Source organism: Phycodurus eques, chromosome 1 (genome assembly GCF_024500275.1).
Source record: "Phycodurus eques isolate BA_2022a chromosome 1, UOR_Pequ_1.1, whole genome shotgun sequence".
In the NCBI taxonomy this organism is placed as follows: domain Eukaryota; kingdom Metazoa; phylum Chordata; class Actinopteri; order Syngnathiformes; family Syngnathidae; genus Phycodurus; species Phycodurus eques.
The window spans coordinates 22,676,524-22,698,774 of record NC_084525.1 but is presented as its reverse complement, the minus strand read 5'-3'; the positions used below and the strand labels follow the sequence as shown (position 1 = coordinate 22,698,774).

Here is a 22,251-nt window from a genome sequence, read left to right as displayed (position 1 = left end):
GGTTTTCCAAGGTTACCCATACAGCCTCTACGTATTGGACACCACCCACCCTTATCGATGTTTAAGAAATTACAATTGTCCTTTGGCGCGAGGCTTCTGCATCCCCCCCGTGAGGCTCGTGAGCACGAGGTGCGCATGAGCAAATTATTTACATTTCTTCGGTCACCACTCCTGTCTCTATACCTGCTGATTGGCTAGTTCTCCTCGCACCGAATCGGTGTTAACATAATTGAAAATAAATTAAACAGCAAAAAGATCATTTTAATAATATTCTGCAGTCAGGTTATAGACAGTTTTAACACACACACACACACACACACACACACATATATATATATATATATTTATATAAAAACTCCAGCTTTAAGGTCGTGGTCTGGTGATTGGCGGTCGTGACCCCAGCAAATATGAAAGAACAAAGGAACTTCAGTTTGATCGTTGGATTAAGTTAGTGAATATGCACATGGAGTGACTGGGTGTGAGTTGTAGCCGATGGCGGCGCGTGAATAAATGCGCATTCTGTTACAGCTCAGGTAACAAAGTGACTTAAGTGGATCAGCGACTGTGTCATCCACAAGGGCATTACAATACTGTATTGTCTTTTTCTGATATGAGTAATGACAGGACGAAAACCACATTGCTCCTGCCGAATCTGAGATTCGATTTCCCGACTGATTTGCCTCTACAGCACCCCCGAATAGTCCTTACTAGGGAGGCTGTGCTCCCTCTAGAGTTGGACCACATCCTGTGGTCCCACTTCATAAAAAGGGGGACCACCACCACGGTCTGCCAGTCCAGAGCTACTGTCCCAGATGTCCACACGATGTTGCAGAGGCGTATCAAGCAGGACAGCCCCACAACATCCAGAGTCTTTAGGAACTCCGGGCGAACTCTGAGCCACTCCAACGGCCCTTCCACTGAGAATTTTTTCAACCACCTTGGCGATTTCAACTCCAGATATAGGAGAACCCACCTCAGAGCCTCCAGACTCTGCTTCCTCAAAGGAAGACGTGTCGGTGACCACCCGAGTTCACCCCATTCCCACTATAGTCTTGATGGGGCGCTGCCTCCCGGATGGTTGACTAGAATATCCTCAAAGCCACCCGGACGTGGTTCTCCATGGCCTCACCAAACTCCTCCCATGCCCAAGTTTTTGCCTCAGGCCTTCAGCCACCACCAAAGCTGCATTCTGCTTGGCCAAATCAGGTGCCTCCAGCCCCACAGGCCAAAAAGGCCAGATAGGACTGCTTCTTCAGTTTGACGGCATCCCGCATCCCTCCAACAACTGGTTGGATAATTGCCGCCACGACAGACACTGATCACATTACGGCCACAGCTTTGCTTGGGTGCCTCAAAAATGCAGGCACGGAACATTGCCCGGTCAAACTAAATATCCCCCCCACCCCCAGGACGTGGTTGAGGTTCTGCCAGAGGCGGAGGTTGAAACTCCTTCTGATAGGGGACCCTGCCAGACGTTCCCAACACAGCCCTGCCCGACCCATTCGTATCGTGAGTCCTCACAATAGGTTTGTCTGCCAGGTCGGCCCAGAATCTTCTCCCACCATCGGAGCCAACATACCACTAGGTGGTGATAAGTTGACAGCTCTGCCCCTCTCTTCACCTGATTGTCCAAAACATGCGGCCGCGAGTCCGATGACACGACCACAAAGTCAATCATCGAACTATACCTAGGGTGTCCTGGTGCCAAGTGCATGCATGTTATGTTTGAAAATGGTGTTAGTTAATATACAATCCGTGACGAGCACAGAGGTTCAATAATGGAACACGGCTTCGGGTTCATATCGGGGGTGTTGTTTAAAATGTCCATGATAAAACTAAGTATTATAAAAATAAGACATCAACAAAATCACATCCTAAAAAAAGCAGATATAAAACGAACTCTATTGGTTGCTGTGCACGTTAGGGACAAGAGGAAAATGCCATTTTCGGGGGTGCTAATGAGCTATTTGATACTTAAGGATCACTTTTTGTATAGACGTAGTCACGTTTTGTTTCAAGACACCTACAATTTACACAACAAGTGAATGTTTCTGTATTTTGTGAATGGATTATTTGAAGTTTCATGGAGGAACAGAAAATGTTGCACAATTCTGAATGACTCATTGGCAATTTAGTGTGATCCATCACAAGAGCTATATGAAATATCTAATTAGGATAATCTTTGACTTTTTAGTGTAATTTGTGTGTGAGTTTTTTAGTTTATAAATAAAAAAACAGATACAGTGCAGTGACCCAGGTAGCAAAGACGAAGCAAGCAGAAGGTTAGGAATGGGATAGCCGAGATGCAGGGATTTGGCAAGTAATCCCCAGCGCCTTAATCCTTGCAAAAACAGAAAGTAGGTCCATCCATCTTTTCGTCACGATACAACGGAATATAATATATATATATGGAGATAAGCAGTATTGCGCCTTTTATTAAATATATGAAACTTTTATATTTGAAATGTTTACATGTAAAAAACAAACATGATATTTCTACATGATAATAATTCAAGTTACAGGTGATAATTCACCTGCTAATTTAACTGCTGATATGAATCCTAGACATCGTCCTTCTAGTTCCAATCCTGGCCCATTGTCAGATGACGCAGTGTGTGTTGATGAGCTGGTGGGCCATCTCAACATTGCCACTGGCCTGGTAGATGAGGGAAAGATTGAAGGCCGCCTCCCTCCTCAGATCCACTTGGTCATCAGGGATACCCTGTTGGTGTGGGTGGAGGAGCGTTCTTGTTAGAATGCATTGTAGAGGAGGTCCATTCAAAGGAACTCTGTGATCCAAGGGTAACTTTTGTACTTTGTAAATGCTGCCAAGCGGGAAATGGTCAAAAGTACCTCTAGGTTCTGTACAGGTAGTAGAAGAGTCTTCTGGTAGTAATGAATGGCTAAATGTGTAAGGCCAATCTGGTGCAATGCTCTACCCAAATTATACATGCTCTCCTGACACTCCCCACGCAGTTCCACGTACCACCGCAGGAAGGCGAAACCCTAGAAGAAGAAAAAACCACAGAATTTTTCAGAAAACCACACAAGAAGACAAGTCGTCAAAAGCACCCAAACACAGCATACCTGAACAATCAATGTGTGCCTCTTAGCCACAAATTTTTGGGATGCCATGTGGAAAAAGGTGAGGCCCACAAACAGGTTAAGGAGTGCATCGTCAGGCTGAGACTGGAAGGCCTGAACGTACTGACCTGGAGACAAACAAGACGATGTCATGTGTAGCTCAGTCCATTTGTATTTGGATGAGAGTTAATCACAGTTGGTGTGTGGTACCCAGGGCGTGTTTAAAGCTGCCTGAGACCATGGCATTGTGTCCGCAGAGGACACACAGGGCACGGTTGTCGGGATGTTTCAAAAGCAGACGCAGACAGAAGCGATGATGACGTTGGTGGTGGGAGGATGTTGTCAGCTAAAGGGAACACAGGCGTGAGTGTCCTGCTGTACCTGTGTATATATATCAGTAATTCCCAACCTTTATTGAGCCAAGGTACATATTTTACATGAGAAGTGTCACGGCACACCATCAAACAAAACTGTCACAAAAAGTACAGCAAATATACTTAAAATAGTGATCTTGTCTCAATTGACTCACAAACGTACTTACCCAGTGTGAAGTGTGGGCCTGACAGAAGGTGTGACTTAATAGGTGTGAATCATTTGTCGAGCACTCGCAGGGACACCTCCGCGGCCTGTTGCCTCCTTACCCCAGAAAAGCACTTGATTCGTAATGGAGCGTTGCTGTAACACTAAATGTTATCTATTCGAGGTTTTATTTTTTGCAGTGCCACAGGGGTAGGGTATGCCTGCGATGTGTGCCAATGAAAGCATGAAAAATTACTGACACCTCTTAAGTCACACCTTCTGTCTTTGATTGGTTGTTTTCCCTCAGGCGCGGTGGTTTCTTGTACAACCCCAATTCCAATGAAGTTGGGACGTTGTGTTAAACAAATAAAAACAGAATACAATGATTTGCAAATCATGTTCAACGTATATTTAATTGAATACACTACAAAGACAATATATTTAATGTTCAAACTGATAAACTTCATTGTTTTTAGAAAATAATCATTAACTTTGAATTTTATGGCTGCAACATGTTCCAAAAAAGCTGGGACAGCGTCATGTTTACCACTGTGTTACATCACCTTTTCTTTTAACAACATTCAATAAACATTTGGGAACTGAGGACACTAATTGTTGAAGCTTTGTAGGTGGAATGCTTTCCCATCTTTGCTTGATGTACAGCTTCAGCTGTTCAACAGTCCGGGGTCTCCGTTGTCGTATTTTACGCTTCATAATGCGCCACACATTTTCAATGGGAGACAGGTCTGGACTGCAGGCAGGCCAGTCTAGTACCCGCACTCTTTACTACAAAGCCACACTGCTGTAACGCATGCAGAATTTGGTTTGGCATTGTCTTGCTGAAATAAGCAGGGGCGTCCATGAAAAAGCCGTTGCTTGGATGGCAGCATATGTTTCTCCAAAACCTGTATGTACCTTTCAGCATTAATGGTGCCTTCACAGATGTGTAAGTTACCCAAGCCATTGGCACTAACACAGCCCCATGCCATGCCATCACAGATGCTGGCTTTTGAACTTTGCGTCCATAACGGTCCGGATGGTTCTTTTCCTCTTTGGCCCGGAGGACACGACGTCCACAATTTCCAAAAATCGTCGGACTCGTCGGACCACAGAACACTTTTCCACATTGCATCAGTCCATCTTAGATGAGCTTGGGCCCAGAGAAGCCGGCGGCGTTTCTGGGTGTTGTTGATAAATGGCTTTTGCTTTGCATAGTAGAGTTTCAAGTTGCACCTCCGGATGTAGCGCCAAACTGTATTTACTGACATTGTATTTACTGACATTGGTTTGTCTTTGTAGTGTATTCAATTAAATATATGTTGAACATGATTTGCAAATCACTGTATTCTGTTTTTATTTATGTTTAACACAACGTCCCAACTTCATTGGAATTGGGGGTTGTATTAAACCCCTCTTAAAGTGAAATTGGATAGATTTTCAGGAATTCTCACGACAGGCTAATGTGCCGTGACACAATGTTTGGGAATCACTGTATTGTATGTTTAAAGTACACTTATACAAAGCGACGTGTCTGTTTACTTGGTTAAAAATATTCCAAAGCTGGGGCTGATCCACATTGTCCATCAGCATCAATCTGTTGGAAAGGAAGAACCAAAAATGAGAAAAGTGAAACAGAGATGATACGACTAACTTCTCATACCTGATGTAGTTGTAGGCCTTGTGGTGGTCGCGGTCCAGGATGCTGGCCGAGAGCCCAAGGAACTCCAGCTCCTTCCTCCTGGGCTTGATGTCATAGAAGGAGTAGAACTCCATTGCGGAATCGACCATTAGCTCTGCTTCTTCGTAGCGTTGCACGTCGCACAGTGTGAGCACGCAGCTCAGAAGCAGCTGCCACCAGTCCTCTTTAGACAGGACTTTGGTTTTACCTAATGCAGGCATAGACAATATGACAGGCATTGAGATATGGCAGACATGTTCTGAGGTTACAACCGAGAATCGCTTTGAATGGCCTTGGACCTAAATATATGTAAGACCTTTTAGTTCCCTATGAGAGTTCCAGACTCCCTCAGGTCGTCAGGCGCAGGCTTATTTCCAGAGCTCGACAAAGTGAAGCTGTTTCTGTTTCAATACTGCTCAACTGTGGAACAAACTTACTGAATACCTGAGATCTTCTCAAACTGTCGGTACATTTAAATCTGGCCTAAAAGCTTTATTGTTCACTGCTGCCATTTCACAAAGCAAAAATATTACAGCGGTGCCTTGAGATCCGAGTGATCTGAATTACGAGTCGCTCTACGATTTTTTGATTTTTAATTGCAAGCAAAAGTTTTGGATACAAGCGCTGTACGGTGGCAGTGTACTTAACTCATTTTACAACAAAAAGTAGGTTTGGAACTTGAACAATTCTTTAAAAAAAAAGAGGCTTCAAGATGTTTACAGCCACTCAAGTCCATTTAGCCTAACAAACAATGCACAATGCCAAAGAAAAATTGCAACATAACCGCTGCTTAACTTAAACATAAGCATACTGTACATTTTAACAGATCAAATACAAAACATATTTGAAAACCATGAAAAATAATCTCAATAAATAAGAAATAAAAATTATATATTTAATGTACAAAATAAAAATTAAAGTTCAATTCAGTTATTTATTTACTTTACTGGCAGTATATAATGGGAACATTTGCTTTCTTTTTTACAAGTGTGGCAATACACTTGAACTTCTTGATGCAACGAGGGTTTACTTTGATTGAAAATTGCAGTTCCTGCTGTGCACGTCTTGGCCCAAGAGGGGCAGTGTGACACGCAATGAGATACTTGACACGCAATGAGATACTTGCAGTAACAAAGAAAGTAGAAATCACGATCGAAAATCGTTATTATAACTAGTTTTTCACAGAGTTTGAAGAATATATGCAAGAGAGTATAGTTAAAGAAACGAAGTCTGTGATATATTTCAACATTCAATATGTGTAATTACTTTGCTATATGAGTTTAGTTTTACAGTGAATGTCAACTGAAGTGTCAATACACGACTTTAAGCAAGCAACATTCACTCTTACGCTTTGCTACTATGTTCGCACCTTAGCAAGGTGCTAACGTAGTAGAACCTTCCGCTGTTGTGATCACATGGGCTCTGCATGCCGTCCGGACACTGCTGGAAAGAAGTGCTGCAGCGCAGCATGGAATTGACTGCTTGAATAAGAGTGGTAAAATCAGTTTGCTTTTCTGCCATAGACAGCTCTCTGGTCTTCATGTTTGCTTCACAGCAAATGCAGTTTTCACAGGTCAAACCCAAAGCCAAAAACAATCACTATCTAATGTTTAAGCAATCAATCTAAAAGGCAACATCTGAGCAATTAGAAACACCCAGCAGTCACATGTTCAAATATTTTTGCTCACTTGAAACGTGAGGTCAATGGGTCGCAGGCTTGATGCAGTTATTGCAAGTAAGGGTTATGTCACCAAATATTAAATGCGATTCACTTTAAGTTAATTTAATAATGAATATTCCAATACCTTTGCACACTTGAAAAGTGGGTGGTTTCAAACAAAAGGTGCTCTGTCCTGATCCGTTTAACACATCCAGATGGAAATACCATGAAATAAAAGCTGAAATTCTGAACTTTTCTTTCATATTCATCTTTTGATCAGAAAACCCAAATGTCTTCAAGTATACAACAAAAACAAAGTAATTGACCTTGCCGTTCCGATACTTTCGGAGGAGACTGTGTATATAGACCCTTTCCAAAAAAACTTGAATATCATGGACAAGTTTTATTTATTTCAAAAGTTAAACTTTCACAGATTATAGAGTCAGGGCCCACAATTTAAACAATTTCAAGCATTTCTTTAGTTTTACATAATTTGGGCTTCCAGCTCATAAAACCCACAAAACCAGGAATTCAAAAAAAAATAAAAAATAGAATACTGTAAAGAAATCAGCCCAAATTTTGCAGGCCATAAATGTTATAGACTAATCATCTACTAAACTCAAAAGGACCTGCACAGGTTTCCCCAGGTGTCATTAAATTGCTTCAGTTTGGTTCAATTGTCTCAGTTGGGTTCAATATGGGGAAGACTGCAGACTTGACAACTGGCCAGAAGACAATCATTGAATGGGTAAGCCACAAAGGTTCATAGCGAAGGAGGCTGGCTGTTCACAGAGTGCTGTGTCCAAGTATATCAGTGGAAGGAAAAAATGTGGCAGGAGAAGATGCACCCAGCAAAAGAGATGACCGTGGGCTTCAGCCGATTATCAAACAGAGAAGATTCAAGAATCTAGCAGAGATACCGAAAGAGTGGAACGAGGCAGGAGTCATAGCTTCAAAAACCACCACATTCAGACACATCCAGGAGATGGGCTACAACTGTAAGGTTCCTCGGGTCAAGACACTTCTGAGCCTGAGCCAATGTAGGAAGCATCTCAACTGAGCCAAGGAGAAGAAGGACTGCACTGTTGGCCAGTGGTCCAAGGTCCGTCATTCGGGAATCAAGGTCCAAGGGTTTGGAGGAAGACTGGTGAAGAGCAGAACCCAAGCGGCTTGAGGTCCAATGTGAAATATCCACAGTCAGTCATGACTTGGGTGCAATGTCCAGTGCCGGTGTTGGTAAACTCTGCTTTCTTAAATCAAGGTCAACGCAACAGTCCACCAGAATGTTTTAGATGACTTCATGATTCCTTCTGCTGAGGATCTGTATGGAGATCTAGATTTAATCTTCCAGCAGGACCTGCCCCCTGCCGATACCGCCAGAAGCACCAAAACCTGGTTTGATGCCCATGCCATCACAGTCCTTGACAGGCCAGCCAACTCGCCGGATCTAAACCCCATTGAGAATTGATGGGGTATTACCAAGAGTATACTGCCCCTAGGTGGCCAAGGCATGCACACTGCAATGTGCAGCACAGTGTCCATTGAATTGAAGCAAGAAGTGTCCGAAAACAATTATCTTTACATTGCATTTAATTAAGTCGTTACATGTTTTTAGAAAGTTTATGCTTGTTTGCATGTTTATATTTTATACATTTTTTTCATGTTTTTATAAAGTACAATATTTGTGCTATTTTTATTATAAACACTTTTGGGGGAGAGGTTGGAAGGGAATAATGGCATTAACATTCATTTTAATGGGGAAAGATGAGTTCAGGTACGAATGTTTTGAGTTATAAGCCTGGTCACATAGTTAAGTAAACTGGTCTCAATGCACCAATGTATTTTTTCATCATCTGCCTCTTATTTTGTGATTTTAACTTTATAAACCGTGTTTTGTCATTTTACTGTTTTGTCTGATATTTTCATATGTCCTGATTTTCTGTTATGATTTAATCTTGATTGTCATCTTTTCATTTAATATCAATTTTAACTATTATTTCTTTGTCTTTGTAAATCACCATGGATTTAGCACTGTGTGCAAATAGTGCCATACAAATAAACTTGCCTTGCCTCAAATGTTCTTCTTCTCAAAGAAGAACATTGAACAAGCCAACGTATGGACAAGAACTTTGATTTGTTTCATCAGATCAGGATAAGTCTTGGTTTGACATCACTAATGTACAAACAAATACCAACTGGTACACTCCGTCATTCAATCCACACTGATTATTTGACCGAGGTAATGGGGGGGGGGGGGAAACGGGTAAATGGCTTGCATTATGATTTTAGCTTTCTTCTTTATCGCCTATTTTGAATACTTGCAGTTTCAATTCAAAAAAACTTTATGGGAGGTAAATTGCTTCCAAGGGAGACAACGCCGGCCGTAATTTAGATTCCAACAACCTAAGTTGATTTAAAAATAGGCGTGGTGGAAATTCAGCCATTACGAAAGTCTATACGTACAAGTGATGTCCAAATATGCCGCTTCCTGGTCCGCAATTTCCGACAGCATGTTCTCAACCTTCACCAAGCGCAGATGTTTCTCTCCTGACATGATGACAGAACGCACACACACCTTGGCGCGCTGCATGGCCACCTTGGATGTACGTAGAAACACACACCTATTTGTACAAGCTAAATTGTAGAGGGGAGAAAAACTTGAGAAAGTAAAGGTGCAACCTTAAGGAGCATGGACATCATAGTGATCACAGCATCCAAGTAGTGCTGGATGAGGCCCTGCGTTTTCAACAGCGTGGACCGATGCAGGAGCAACTTTAGCTCCTGCAGACATTGACATGCACCTGATGTGAGTGTCTGCTTTTTAATTAAAGAGGTCTACAAACAAAACAAAAAAACATGACATGCCTTTTGAGCTGCATTTGAGTCTTGGGCAAGCGTGTCGTTGTCGTACATGGACTCCAAAGCTTTGAGGGCACACTCCGGCCGACCGAGGTGTTGCTGCAAGGTGGCAAGGGACAACCGCGCCTCCAAGTGCTGCGGCGCCAACTCCACCACCTTCGTGAAGCTTTCAGCCGCTGCTTTCATTTCACCCAATGCCTTCAGACACTCTGCAATTGAATTACACTTAGCCTGTCACTCATAATTCAGTGGACACATTCACTTGCCATAATAACATGTAGAAATCTGGTTAAAAATGCTGCCACTTGCCTCTTAACTGGAACACGTAAGATAAGACATAACTCCTATTCTGGACTCCCTCCACTGGCTGCCTACGCACTTTAGAATTCATTTTAAAATTCATTTTAAAATTCAGCTTTCTTTGTTTTCAAATCTTGAAATAGTTTCACTTCGCCTCACCTCTCTGAGCTGCTCCATCCCTACATACCTGCCCGGTGCCTCAGGTCAGCTGATCAGCTGCTCCTGGAGGTAACAAATACTAAGTGGAAGCTCAGAGGGGAGAGGGCTTTTTCTGCCGGTGATCCCAAACTATTGAATGATCTCCTGGTCCACATTATACCCTTCGCTATCCATTTTTAAAACCCTCCTTGAAACCGAAAGAGAACGAAATAAACTAAAATTAATATTTTTTTTCAATCGAAATAAAATATAAACGAGAATGTTTTTTGTAAAAACAACTAACTAAAACAACATTTTACGTTTGCAAAACTAACTAAAGCAAACTATAATTATAGCGAAAACATCAGTTTTCGTCTTTGTCAATTTATTTCATACATGAGCTTGCCGGACTAAGTGCAAGTTTTGCTGCGAAGCTAACTTTTACGTCCAAGCTGTTTTTGTTGCTAATGGAAACGGCTAAGACAGCTAAGACGAGCTGGTGTCTTTTTCTAGGTTAAAAATACAAACATTTTCAAAAAGGCCATGCTCCAGCATGTGTCGCATTTTACTGTACGTTGTGATGAATCTAATCTAACCTTAGAAGCAGTATTATGCACTGCACTTATTGCACTTCAAATTCTGTGGACTCTTATACAGTACCTGTATTTTATTTGTGGATGGTTGTTCATCCATTTAGAAAGTTAATAATGTTTTTGTAAATGTTCATTTTTGATGAGTTTTTATTACAGAATCACACTTGACAAATATCCCGAATAAAACAGACCTAAAACTAACACTGAAACTATCCATCCATCCATCCATCCATCCACCCATTTTCTGAGCCGCTTCTCCTCACGAGGGTCGCGGGCGTGCTGGAGCCTATCCCAGCTGTCATCGGGGAGGAGGCGGGGTACACCCTGAACTGGTTGCCAGCCAATCGCAGGGCACATAGAAACAAACAACCATTCGCACTCACAGTCATGCCTGCGGGCAATTTAGAGTCTCCAATTCATGCATGTTTTTGGGATGTGGGAGGAAACCGGAGTGCCCGGAGAAAACCCACGCAGACACGGGGAGAACATGCAAACTCCACACAGGCGGGGCCGGGGATTGAACCCGGGTCCTCCGAACTGTGAGGCTGACGCTCTAACCAGTCGTCCACCGTGCCGCCATACTGAAACTAATAAAAACCAAATTAAATGAAGCATTTTTGAAAAAATAAAAACTAATATAGACTAACAAACCTGCTGTAAAAAGGAATTAAAACTAACTGAATTTGAAAAAGTCAAAACAAAATTAACTATAATGGAAAATCCTAAACTAATATAACCCTGGTTCAAGCACAGCATAAGACATGAACCATTTTTTTTTTAGAGTTTAGAGTTTTTTTTTTTAGAGTTTTAAGCTCATTAGATCTCTGCCAAACGATGATAATTGTGAACCTACCTGCGTGCCTAAGCCAGACGACAGCCAGGTTGTATTTCTCAGATATGACAAGTGCAGACAGCAAAGGTAGAGCAGACAGGTACTCTCCCTTCTCCAGGTAGGCCTCACCCACGTCCAGGTATAAATCGCCGATCTCCTCTGCACTTTGCTCCATCAGAGAGGACACTTGGGCCTGGCATATGGTATGATATGTAACCACACAAAAAAGGCTCAAAATGCGCCACTGCCTGAAATATGTAATAAATATGTAATAATCTCTGCTACCTCCAGGGGTGCACAGATGCGCATATGGATAAGGCAGACAATCAGCTTTGCCTTGAGGTCCACCGGGATGTTGTCTGGAACCTGAACATCCTTGATTTCAGCTGAAGAACCACACATCATCAGTGCTCCGTGCTTCACTGATCTTTGAGAATATTTTGGGCATTAGGAAAACTAACTTTCCTTGCAAGTAACTTTCTTCTGAATTTCTGTGCTTGGACACTTGCCATCGACTTCATCTTAATTGAGTTGCTTAAAGCTTCAGTTGCTTCCAGCGTATTTTTCAAGGGTCTCTATGGGCCTTGCGACCAGGGAAACGTGAAATGGCTTTTCAATACCCTCAAAATCCTTTTCTTGAACTGAATCTTATTGGGAAGATTGGGTCAAGTAATAGAACTTTTGATCAATGACATGATATCACTGCTTTCCTATCCATGAGCTTTCCTTTAAAAATCTAGCAGAAACTTTCAATTTTACATTGCTTACATTTGCCCGCTGATGTCATTTCTGCTGTCGTCGTTGACTTTTCCTCCTCGTTCTTCTCTTCATTCTCGTTTGTCTCCTCTGACAAATTCTGATCGTTAACGGTGGAGTCTGAGTGACTTTCATCCTGGACCAGAACCACACCCACAAAATTGACCAAGACCTGAAGGAGGACACAAGAATATGCGTACATTCACGACCAAGCCGAGGCATCTTCTGCTGTTGTAATGTGTACCCGTATACCTGCAAAGCCTTTTCATATTGGTGGTTGGTGATGTAGAGCTCAGCGGCCATGTTGATGATGTCATCGCTGACCAGGTTGGGGTGTCGTGCCAGAGCCTCCTCAATTACACCGAGTGCTGAGGGCAGGTCACCACTTTCATAATAACTCCTAAGCAGTGAAGATGTGTATAAGCAGCCTGGTCACTCTTGTTCTACACTGTTTTCCAGTTTGTCTGGCTGCTGTTGTCAATGTGAGCACGTCAGAGCGAGTTCTATACTTAGCCATGTCCTTGGAGAGCTGCATGAAGTGCTCGGCCTCATCCATTGGCAACAGAGACAGGATTCGGCGGTAGCCATCCATGCACTGCTTGTGCTCCCCTAGACGCATGAGGAGGCTGCAGCGGTCCCACAGGTAGCGGACGTTGGTGGGAGCATACTTGACGGCTGCAGTATTGAAGTGGTTAAGTTAGAGCCATTTTCACCAAAATATCATCTATGGTCCATATCATCATCAAAAGGTTCAGAGAATCTGGAGAAATTACTGCATGTAAGCGGCAAGGCCAAAAACCAACATTGAATGCTCGTGACCTTCGATCCCTCAGACGGCACTGCATCAAAAACCGACATCAATGTGTAAAGGCTATCACCACATGGGCTCAGGAACACTTCAGAAAACCAATGTCAGTAAATACAGTTCGGCGCTACATCCGGAGGTGCAACTTGAAACTCTACTATGCAAAGCAAAAGCCATTTATCAACAACACCCAGAAACGCTGCCGGCTTCTCTGGGCCCGAGCTCATCTAAGATGGACTGATGCAAAGTGGGTACTAGTGCGGGTAGTAGACTGGCCTGCCTGCAGTCCAGACTTGTCTCCCATTGAAAACGTGTGGCGCATTATGAAGCGTAAAATACGACAACGGAGACCCCGGACTGTTGAACAGCTGAAGCTGTACATCAAGCAAGGATGGGAAAGAATTCCACCTATAAAGCTTCAACAATTCGTGTCCTCAGTTCCCAAACGTTTATTGAATGTTGTTAAAAGAAAAGGTGATGTAACACAGTGGTAAACATGATCCTGTCCCAGCTTTTGTGGAACTGTTGCAGCCATAAAATTCTAAGTTAATGATTATTTGCTAAAAACAATCAAGTTTATCAGTTTGAACATTAAATATCTTGTCTTTGTAGTGTATTCAATTAAATATAGGTTGAACATGGTTTGCAAATCATTGTATTCTGTTTTTATTTATGTCCCAATTTCATAGGAATTGGGGTCGTACTTCCTGCGGCTTCTGGGGAAGCACGGCCTGCCACAGGAGCTGTTGAGGCAGTTCTACACAGCGGTCATCGAATCAGTCCTGTGTTCAACCAACACAGTCTGGTTTGGTGCTGCCACAAAAAAGGACAAACTCCGACTGCAACGGACAATCAAAACTGCTGAAAAGATTGTCGGTGCCCCCCCACCCACCCTTGAGAACTTCTACGCTGCCAGAACCAAGACAAGTGCATGCAAAATCCTCTTGGACCCTCCACATCCTGGTCACCACCTCTTCCAGGTCCTTCCCTCAGGTAAGTGCGATCGAACAATGCAAACTAAAACCAGCAGACATTCCAACAGCTGCTTCCCTCTTGCCATTAATGTCTCAAACAATTAACTTACAATTCCATTGTAACATGCTGCCAATTTTCTCGCAAGATTGTTGTCACCTCTCTGTGGGGCCAATTATACATTACTTGTGCACTCACTGTAGTAGTCTCGCCACTCTGCAATATTTGCATATCTGTTGTTGACCAATACTGGCCTCTCATGTGCTTGTGAATATTCTGTGCCATTTGCACAATGGTCACTGTATCAGATTATTGCTCTATTAGTCATTTCAAACTGCTCTAAATTGCTAGAGGACTATGCATCATTTGCACAATACTCAAAAAACAAACAAACAAATAAATAAAATTGTATCGGCATTACCACATTACTGGTAACCTTTCACTGCTCAGTGACTGTCTGTACTATTTTCTTATGTTTTTATGTCTTAAAAGTATTTTCTGTCAAATGGCTGTCTGTTGTCGTACTAGAGCGGCTCCAACTACCGGAGACAAATTCCTTGTGTGTTTTTTGCATACTTGGCAAATAAAGATGATTCTGAACAAAGACATTATTTGTAGTAAATAGGTTGTAGACCAATTAAGTGAAAGTTGAAAACATCTTGTGGCACACATGATGATCTCTCACAGCACATTGGATGGGAATCACTTTCACTGTGTCATACTGCGATGATGTCAGTTCATTGATGTCGTGACAGTTATCCTCATTCAACAAGCAAAGCCTCATCGGGGTTTACCGATACGAATTGCGTAGTAGGCTAAAGTGAACTGCTTGGTGCAAACATTGCTAAACAGTGACTCTTAGCATTGCAAAAAAACACAAAGACAGAGAGAGACTAGAGAGAGGGGAAAATTCCAGGCAGACCTTTGTTGTAGCAGACAAGAGCTTGCCGGACATTGTCCTGCTCCAGTGAGATCTCAGCTAGCCTTATCCACTCCTCGCAGTCGGAGGGGTTTAGGTGGGCAGCGATCAGACTGAATTGCAGAGCTTTGTCCATGTTGCCTTCGTCCTCGTAGATCATCGCCAGTGTGGAGAACGGATCGTAGGCCAGTGGAGCTACAAGGGCCAGGAGAGCCGATGATGCGATCACGACAGACAATGCAACAGCGCAAAAACATTTCATACCTTGTCGTATGATCTCCATACACATTGCGATGGCATCGTCTTTCTCTCCTCTGGCGTAGCGAATGTTCGCCTCACCCATCAAGCCTCTGAGGGCTCGGGGAAGTTTACTACGGTTGCGCCGTTCCTGGACACATACAAGGAGGAGGAGTCAGAGTCAGGGTCATCATAACAATGTTAGATTTAAAATACAGTATATATAATTTTGCAATGAACAAATAAAATCACAAATGCACGGGAGGCACGTCTTATGGAATTGGATCTCATCATATCGTGTATTTGTGACCCAGAAATATGTCTGTCCCATTCTCTGCCTGCATTGCGCCACAACGGCAGTTTAAGTGACAAATGGAAACTGTTTTCGGACACATCGTTTTATCCTATATCCGTTGCATAGGTGTCTGTTATATCGCGGTTCCACTGTACTAAAATGAAATAGCAAAACTACCCAAAATACAGCCACGAATTTAATATTGGCAAAGAATTCTTTTTTTTAGGAAAGTTCCTGAACCAATGTACTAACGTTTCTCACACATACCTGTGAAAGTAACCACTTGTGAAAGGTCCTGACCCGCCAGTTGAAAATCACAGTCTTACAGTATTGTGTTTTCATTTTCGATACATGTATCGTTACAGACTTAGACCCAACTTGTTAAAGAATTAACGAAAATGCAGCCCCCACCCCATCCAAAAAACACAAAGTCCCATTCAACGTGGTGAACGAAGTCTCCTGCCTCTGTAAAATTCCCACACAACATGCAAATAAAAAAATCATCAGCCCTAAAGCTTCTCAAGTCTCGCCTATGCATTTTTGCTAAAACCTTTCAGGCAATAGGGTCTTCATAGTCAACTAAATGTGGTTGTTTAAGTCAGGATAATGCTAAACTATATTCCCTGAACTATATTTCTGTTCACTATTAAGAGTCGGTATTCAATTTTGTATATTCCACGATTATTCTCACAAATTCCCATTGAAAGTTTTCAACTTTGAAAATTCCCAGAATTTTGCAACCCTACTTACCTTCATCATTTTCTTGTTTTCACGGTTTAGCTCCATCTCCAGTGCGAGCACGTCTCCGACTGTCATGTCCTCAGTTTCCTTGTCTTCACTGTCATACCTCCTCCTCCTCTTCCTCGGCTTCTTATCCTTCACTTTCAACTTCAACTCTTCCTCCTTCTCATCGTCCTCATCCTCTTCCTCTTCCTTTACGTCCTCTTCTACAGCGAAATCCTCGTCATTCTTGTCGTCAACATAGCCCAAACTGTCATTATCCTCATCTGATAATATCTGGTCGGTAGATTCGCCCAGCATCGAGGCGAAGGCTTGCTGAACCCCAGGGCTGACTCCTTCCTCTTGGAGGAGAGAGGGGGAAAAACGTCAACAGTAATTACCTTTATGTGCTGAAACAATTCAAACTTTGTTGGTTAAGAAGACACTTAAAGACAGAACAAACATTTACAATGTGCGTTGAGGTGTCAACTTTCAACTAGTGGGGGGGGGGGGGGTCAATCTAATTTCATTTATTTAATGTGTATGCCCATTCTTGCCTGACCAAAAATAAAGTTTGATTAAACAGATGCACGACTGTGGTTGGCTTTCACACTTATCATACTATTGATACTATTTTGACGCTGATTTTCATTAGGGTAACAAGAGGCACGTTTGAAGATGTTTGTTTACTGGTGTTATTTTTATTTTGGACTAAGAGCATCTATCCATCTAGTTAAAAACTGACCTTTTACAGATGCTACTCCACTTTTGTAACCAGGTATTTTTTTCGTCTATCCATATATTGCCTTAAATTGATTGATTGATTAATTGTAGCATTCATTTATTTCCCTTTGTGTCCAAGCATAATTCCCAACACAGGTTTCATCTCTTAAGAAATAATGTATGTTAATGCTGGGCTTTGGTTTTTAAATCAAATGCTCTGACACGGAGACAAATACAATGAGACAAGAAAGCCAGAGTAAACTAACAATACTTCCAATGACGGTTGCACAATTAATTGAATTTGAATTGTGATCAAGATTTTGGCTGCCGAGTGCCGCGATTATCCTGGTCGTCTGTGATTTTTAAATTTAAAATGCTGGCTCTGGTGCATATAAGCACGTTCTCAACCGGTAGTCATCCAACCACCTGGGGGCGAACACATGGCTATGGCTTCATTAAGCTGCCTAAATAAGTAAGTGCACCCTGCAGAGGGAGCCTTAGTCACTTGGTGGACTGATGAGAGCGGGTCACGTCAACAAAAAAGTACAGCAAAGATTGGAGATGAGGAGCATCATGGTGAAGACCTCGTGCCTCGAAAGAATCAACATCCATTGTCTGACATGTTTTCGATTCCATCATTCCAGTCCCCAAGAAACCTACAATCTCGGGTCTAAATGACTACAGGTCTGTTGCCTTGACATCTGTGGTCATGAAGTCCTTTGAATGTTTCGTGCTGGACCCCCTCAAGAGCGAACAGGTCTGCGGATGATGCCGTCAACAAGGGACTGCACTTTATCCTAGAACACCTAGACACCGCGGGAACCTACGCGAGGATCCTGTTCGTGGACTTCAGCTCTGCCTTGAACACCATCATCCCTGAACTCCTTTCCTTCTGTGGAGATGATTGTGGACTTCAGGAGGCATCCTTCGCCACAGCTGCCCCTCACGCTGTCCAGCTGCCTTGTGTCAACCGTCGAGACCTTCAAGTTCCTGAGAATTACAGTCTCTCAGGACCTGAAGTGGGCGATCGACATCAACTCCGTCCACAAAAAGGCCCAGCAGAGGATGTACTTCCTGCAGCCTCTGAGGAAGCACGGCCTGCCACAGGAGCTGTTGAGGCAGTTCTACACAGCGGTCATCGAATCAGTCCTGTGTTCTTACATCACAGTCTGGTTTGGCGCTGCCACAAAAAAGGTCAAACTCCGACTGCAACGGACAATCAAAACCGCTGAAAAGATTGTCGGTACCCCCCTACCAATCCTTTAGGACTTGCATGCTGCCAGAACTAAGACAAGAGCATGCAAAATCCTCTTGGACCCTCCACATCCTGGTCACCAGCTCAGGCTCGCCACGCTGCACTATTTGCATATCTGTTGTTGACCAATACTGGCCACTCATTCCAGAGTAGGATCTACCCCACTTGCACACTGACTGAGGAGTATCTGCAACATTTGCACAATGAACATTGTCCCAGATTATCGCGCTACTCGTCACTTTAAACTGCATACACTCCTTGAAGTCTCGGCACCCTTTGCACAATGGTCATTGCACCGGGCTATTGCTATATTAGTCATTCAAAGTGCTAGAGGACTCTACATCTTTTTGCACAATTGTCCCCAAAAATTAATAAATAAATAAATAAAATTGTACCGTCATTACCAGATAACTAGCAACCCTTTATTGCTCAGTGACTGTTTTTCTCAATGTCTTTGTCAATTGACTGTCTCTTGTCTTACTAGAGCAGCTCCAACTACCGGAGACAAATTCCTTGTGTGTTTTTGGTACATACTTGGCAAAATAAAGATGATTCTGATTGATGTTAAACAACAAATCATCTTAGTTATGTCAAACAACAAATCATATGTAAAGAGTGCAGCAGAATTGTCTGTCCGGCAAGGTAACACAACTACTCTGTTCAACCATCCGAGAAAATGGCTGTGAAACCATATTTATGTTTATTCGCCTCATCATAGTATTACATGTGTAAACTTGATGTATAAACAGTTTTGAAATGACATTTCAAGGATGATGGTTTGCTCAACTCTTTACTGTATAAAGGGGTTTGGTAACAAAAAAATAAATGCTTGCAATATCAAATGCGCTGTTATTTATTACATATGACAGGTTGAAATTCTGATACAGATTGTAGCAAGACTCACGGAAGTTGAGACATGATTTGCTTTCGCCGGCCACATAAAATGGTGTGGCTGGCCAGATCTGGTCACCGGGCTTTAAGTCTGACAACTCTGGTGTAGGCTATGCATTTTATGTCCCTTGTATGTGATCCTACAATATTTTTATTCTGTTTTGAAGGACAGCTGGTGAGGAAAAAAAGATGGTTTAATTGGAACATGCAATTGTTGTAAATTCCATATTGCCGTGTTTTGGGCATGCATTCTTCGGACGGTGCTGAACTTAATGTATTTTACATTAGGCACCTTGTTGGGCAGCTTGGGGGCCTCGAAAAGACATGAGTTCGTTCGCGGCAATTATAGTTTTCGTTAACAGGAATTATTTTATTATTTTTTTAACTGCCATTGCTAGGTAAAACACATCATTTCTGCTATGTCATTTTTGGTGCTACACATTAAAAAAAAATAAAAATAATAATTTTACACACTTCAGCTTTAAATGCAATTCTATTGGAAAATGGAACGGAAATGGACTTCATAAAGGTCCTGTATTGGATTAAAAATAATTTTAAAAAAACTTTCAGCCACTGCAATATTATGCACTTTTAATTCTGTGATTCTTTGTGTATGACTGGAGCGAGTCCACGTACCACACTATGAGAATCACTGTTACTTAAAAGGACACACATAAAGAAAGCTGTGGGTCTACAATTTACCAATTTTTGCCAGGTTAGTTGGAGAGGTGGAAGGCCGGGCCACCTCCTCATTTTCAACCGACACTCCAGCCTCCTGAAAGAGATAAACAAGAATGAATGAATTGCTACTATAGTGTAACACTTGAACACAAGAATACACAACATGAGTCCAAAGGCCGTGTTTCTTTAATAAATTCAGTATTTAGTAGTCAAGGAAGCATGGTGAAGAACTGGTTAGCACAACCGCCTCAGAGTTCTGAGGATCCGGGTTCAAACCCGGCCTCGCCTGTGTGGTGTTTGCATGTACTCCCCGTGTCTGCATGGGTTTCCTCCCACATCCCAAAAACATGCATGGTAGATTAATTGAAGACTCTAAATTGCCCGTAGGTGTGAATGTGAGTGTGAATGCTTGTTTGTTTAGATGTGCCCTGCGATTGGCTGGCAACCAGTTCAGGGTGTACCTCGCCTCCTGCCTGATGATAGCTGGGATAGGCTCTAGCACGACCGCGACCCTAGTGAGGATAAGCTGTGTAGAAAATGGATGGATGGAATTCCTCAATTTGCATTTCATTTTTTAAATATTACATCCTTATTTTTTTAGGATAACCCTTTTTCGATTCATTACCCCACTAATGCGCTACATGGGTGCAAAATGACCAATATCAATTTTCGATGTTTTGTATTTATGGCGGAGTGCTTCTGTGATACATCTTTGCAGTAAATGTACAGTATTGTATCATGCTATTAAAGTATGCAATGCAGTAAATATATTTTCACATCATTTGAATTTTTCCTGATATAGATTATCGAACAACCACAGCTTTAATATTTCTACATTGTTTACAAACTGATGAGAAATGTCATGTGTGTTTCACACATTTCACAGCGCATTTTTTGCATATCTAACACACACATTGTTTTTCAATGGTCTAATGTTACCTTAGAAAATAATTCATGATAAATGTGTGTGTTTGATCAGGTTAATCAGGTTCATGTTTCTGCGGGAGCCAGTGCAAATATGGTGGGATCACAGACAGTTCTCAGGACGGTTTCAAGCTTCCTATTGAACAGTTACTACTGTCTCATTAAAAATAATAATAATAATAAATACTAATGCACAAATTTAGGCCTCTAATTTCAAAATTTACACAATTTTCCTTGATTACACACACAGCGAATTTAAAATCAATTTTAGTCGATACGGGTCAAATTTATTTAGACAAACTTTGTTGCACCTGTACAAAATAATACCATTTTAAAATATAGATTCCTTGTTGTACGCTTTGTGTAACTTTAGGAAAGGTAATGGCATTTTAGTGTGAATGAATGACATTTAGTTCATTTTTTATTGCCGTCAAATGTCAAAACGGGTCAAAGTTCACCCAAACAGTGGTAAGGTTTATTAATTTGGCTTGCACGCAGCCAAATTGGAGCAAACGTACCTTGGCTTTCCTCTCGTCTCTCCTCCTGTCAAACTCCTCAAATGTAATCCTCCCCTCCAGGTAATCGATAAGCTCGGCGCTGAAGCCTGACATTTTCGCTGCTATTTGACAGTCAACCCAAACAACGGAGTACGACTAATTAATTACATTCTAATCCGACCAGTGCACACTATAAACGTCTGCATCGACAGACGAGAAGAGCGCATTGAATTTTTCTGTTTGCTTCCGGGAGCATTTAGTCACATGACTGTGAACTTTCCGAGTTGACGCCGTCAAACGCTACACAATGACAACAGTGACATCTGGCGGTAGTAAATGGTAATGTACGAAAAGCGAAAACTGAGTCAATCGTATGGGGGTCCTCAGTTTACGACGGAGTTACGCTCCAAAAGTGACGGCGTGTTGGATTCTGTTCGTAAAACGAAATGCGTCGTGTCCAACGTTTCCAAAGCATGATTCACCCAAGGCACATACGGTATTTTCCATTTGAACTAACAAAACAAAATTGTCCAAAAGTGGATACAGATTACTGTCACCATATGTCAGAGACAAAGACAAATTATATGTGCTAAATAAACCAAGTAAAATTGGATAATTTATCACGACAGACAGCCGTGGCTGTGAATCACCCCGCTAATCGCCACTAACACAATAATAAAGTCATTTATAGTAATTATTCAATACAATTTTATTTATATTACAGTATTTCAGACGTTATTACATGCATCGCATTTTTAAAATAATCATATCTTTTCATGGGACAGCATTGAAGAAATGACCATTTTAATTGCTACGACGTCATCAATGTACAATTTGTATAAGTGCAAATTTACTCTACCTTCAAAACAATCTAAACCAGTGGTTATAAAACTTTTGACACCAAATACCAGCC

General features: G+C 42.0%; 1 protein-coding gene across 1 annotated transcript; it reads right to left on the bottom strand.

Moving 5' to 3' along the window:
- Positions 1-2,419: 2,419 nt before the first annotated feature.
- On the bottom strand, positions 2,420-21,554 carry gtf3c3 (general transcription factor IIIC, polypeptide 3). The gene is made up of 19 exons (XM_061683141.1): positions 21,360-21,554; positions 19,939-20,011; positions 16,398-16,729; positions 15,380-15,503; positions 15,119-15,310; positions 12,929-13,094; positions 12,672-12,819; positions 12,432-12,591; positions 11,949-12,049; positions 11,685-11,856; positions 9,807-10,009; positions 9,621-9,722; positions 9,405-9,537; positions 5,264-5,489; positions 5,143-5,197; positions 3,295-3,430; positions 3,088-3,212; positions 2,854-3,006; positions 2,420-2,722 (listed from the first exon to the last, which is right to left on the bottom strand). The coding sequence occupies exons 1-19, from the start codon at positions 21,450-21,452 to the stop codon at positions 2,600-2,602; spliced, it is 2,817 nt and encodes a 938-aa protein (XP_061539125.1). The 5' UTR covers positions 21,453-21,554; the 3' UTR covers positions 2,420-2,599.
- Between the last annotated feature and the right edge of the window lie 697 nt (positions 21,555-22,251).

Coding starts and splice junctions, on each gene's coding strand:
- gtf3c3 (XM_061683141.1), bottom strand. CDS start 21,452: ATGTCAGGCTTCAGCGCCGAGCTTATCGATTACCTGGAGGGGAGGATT. Junction 5,490..9,404: donor GGCATATTTGGACATCACTT/GTACGTATAGAC, acceptor TGCCTGCATTAG/GTAAAACCAAAGTCCTGTCT. Junction 3,213..3,294: donor CAGCTTTAAACACGCCCTGG/GTACCACACACC, acceptor GTTTGTCTCCAG/GTCAGTACGTTCAGGCCTTC.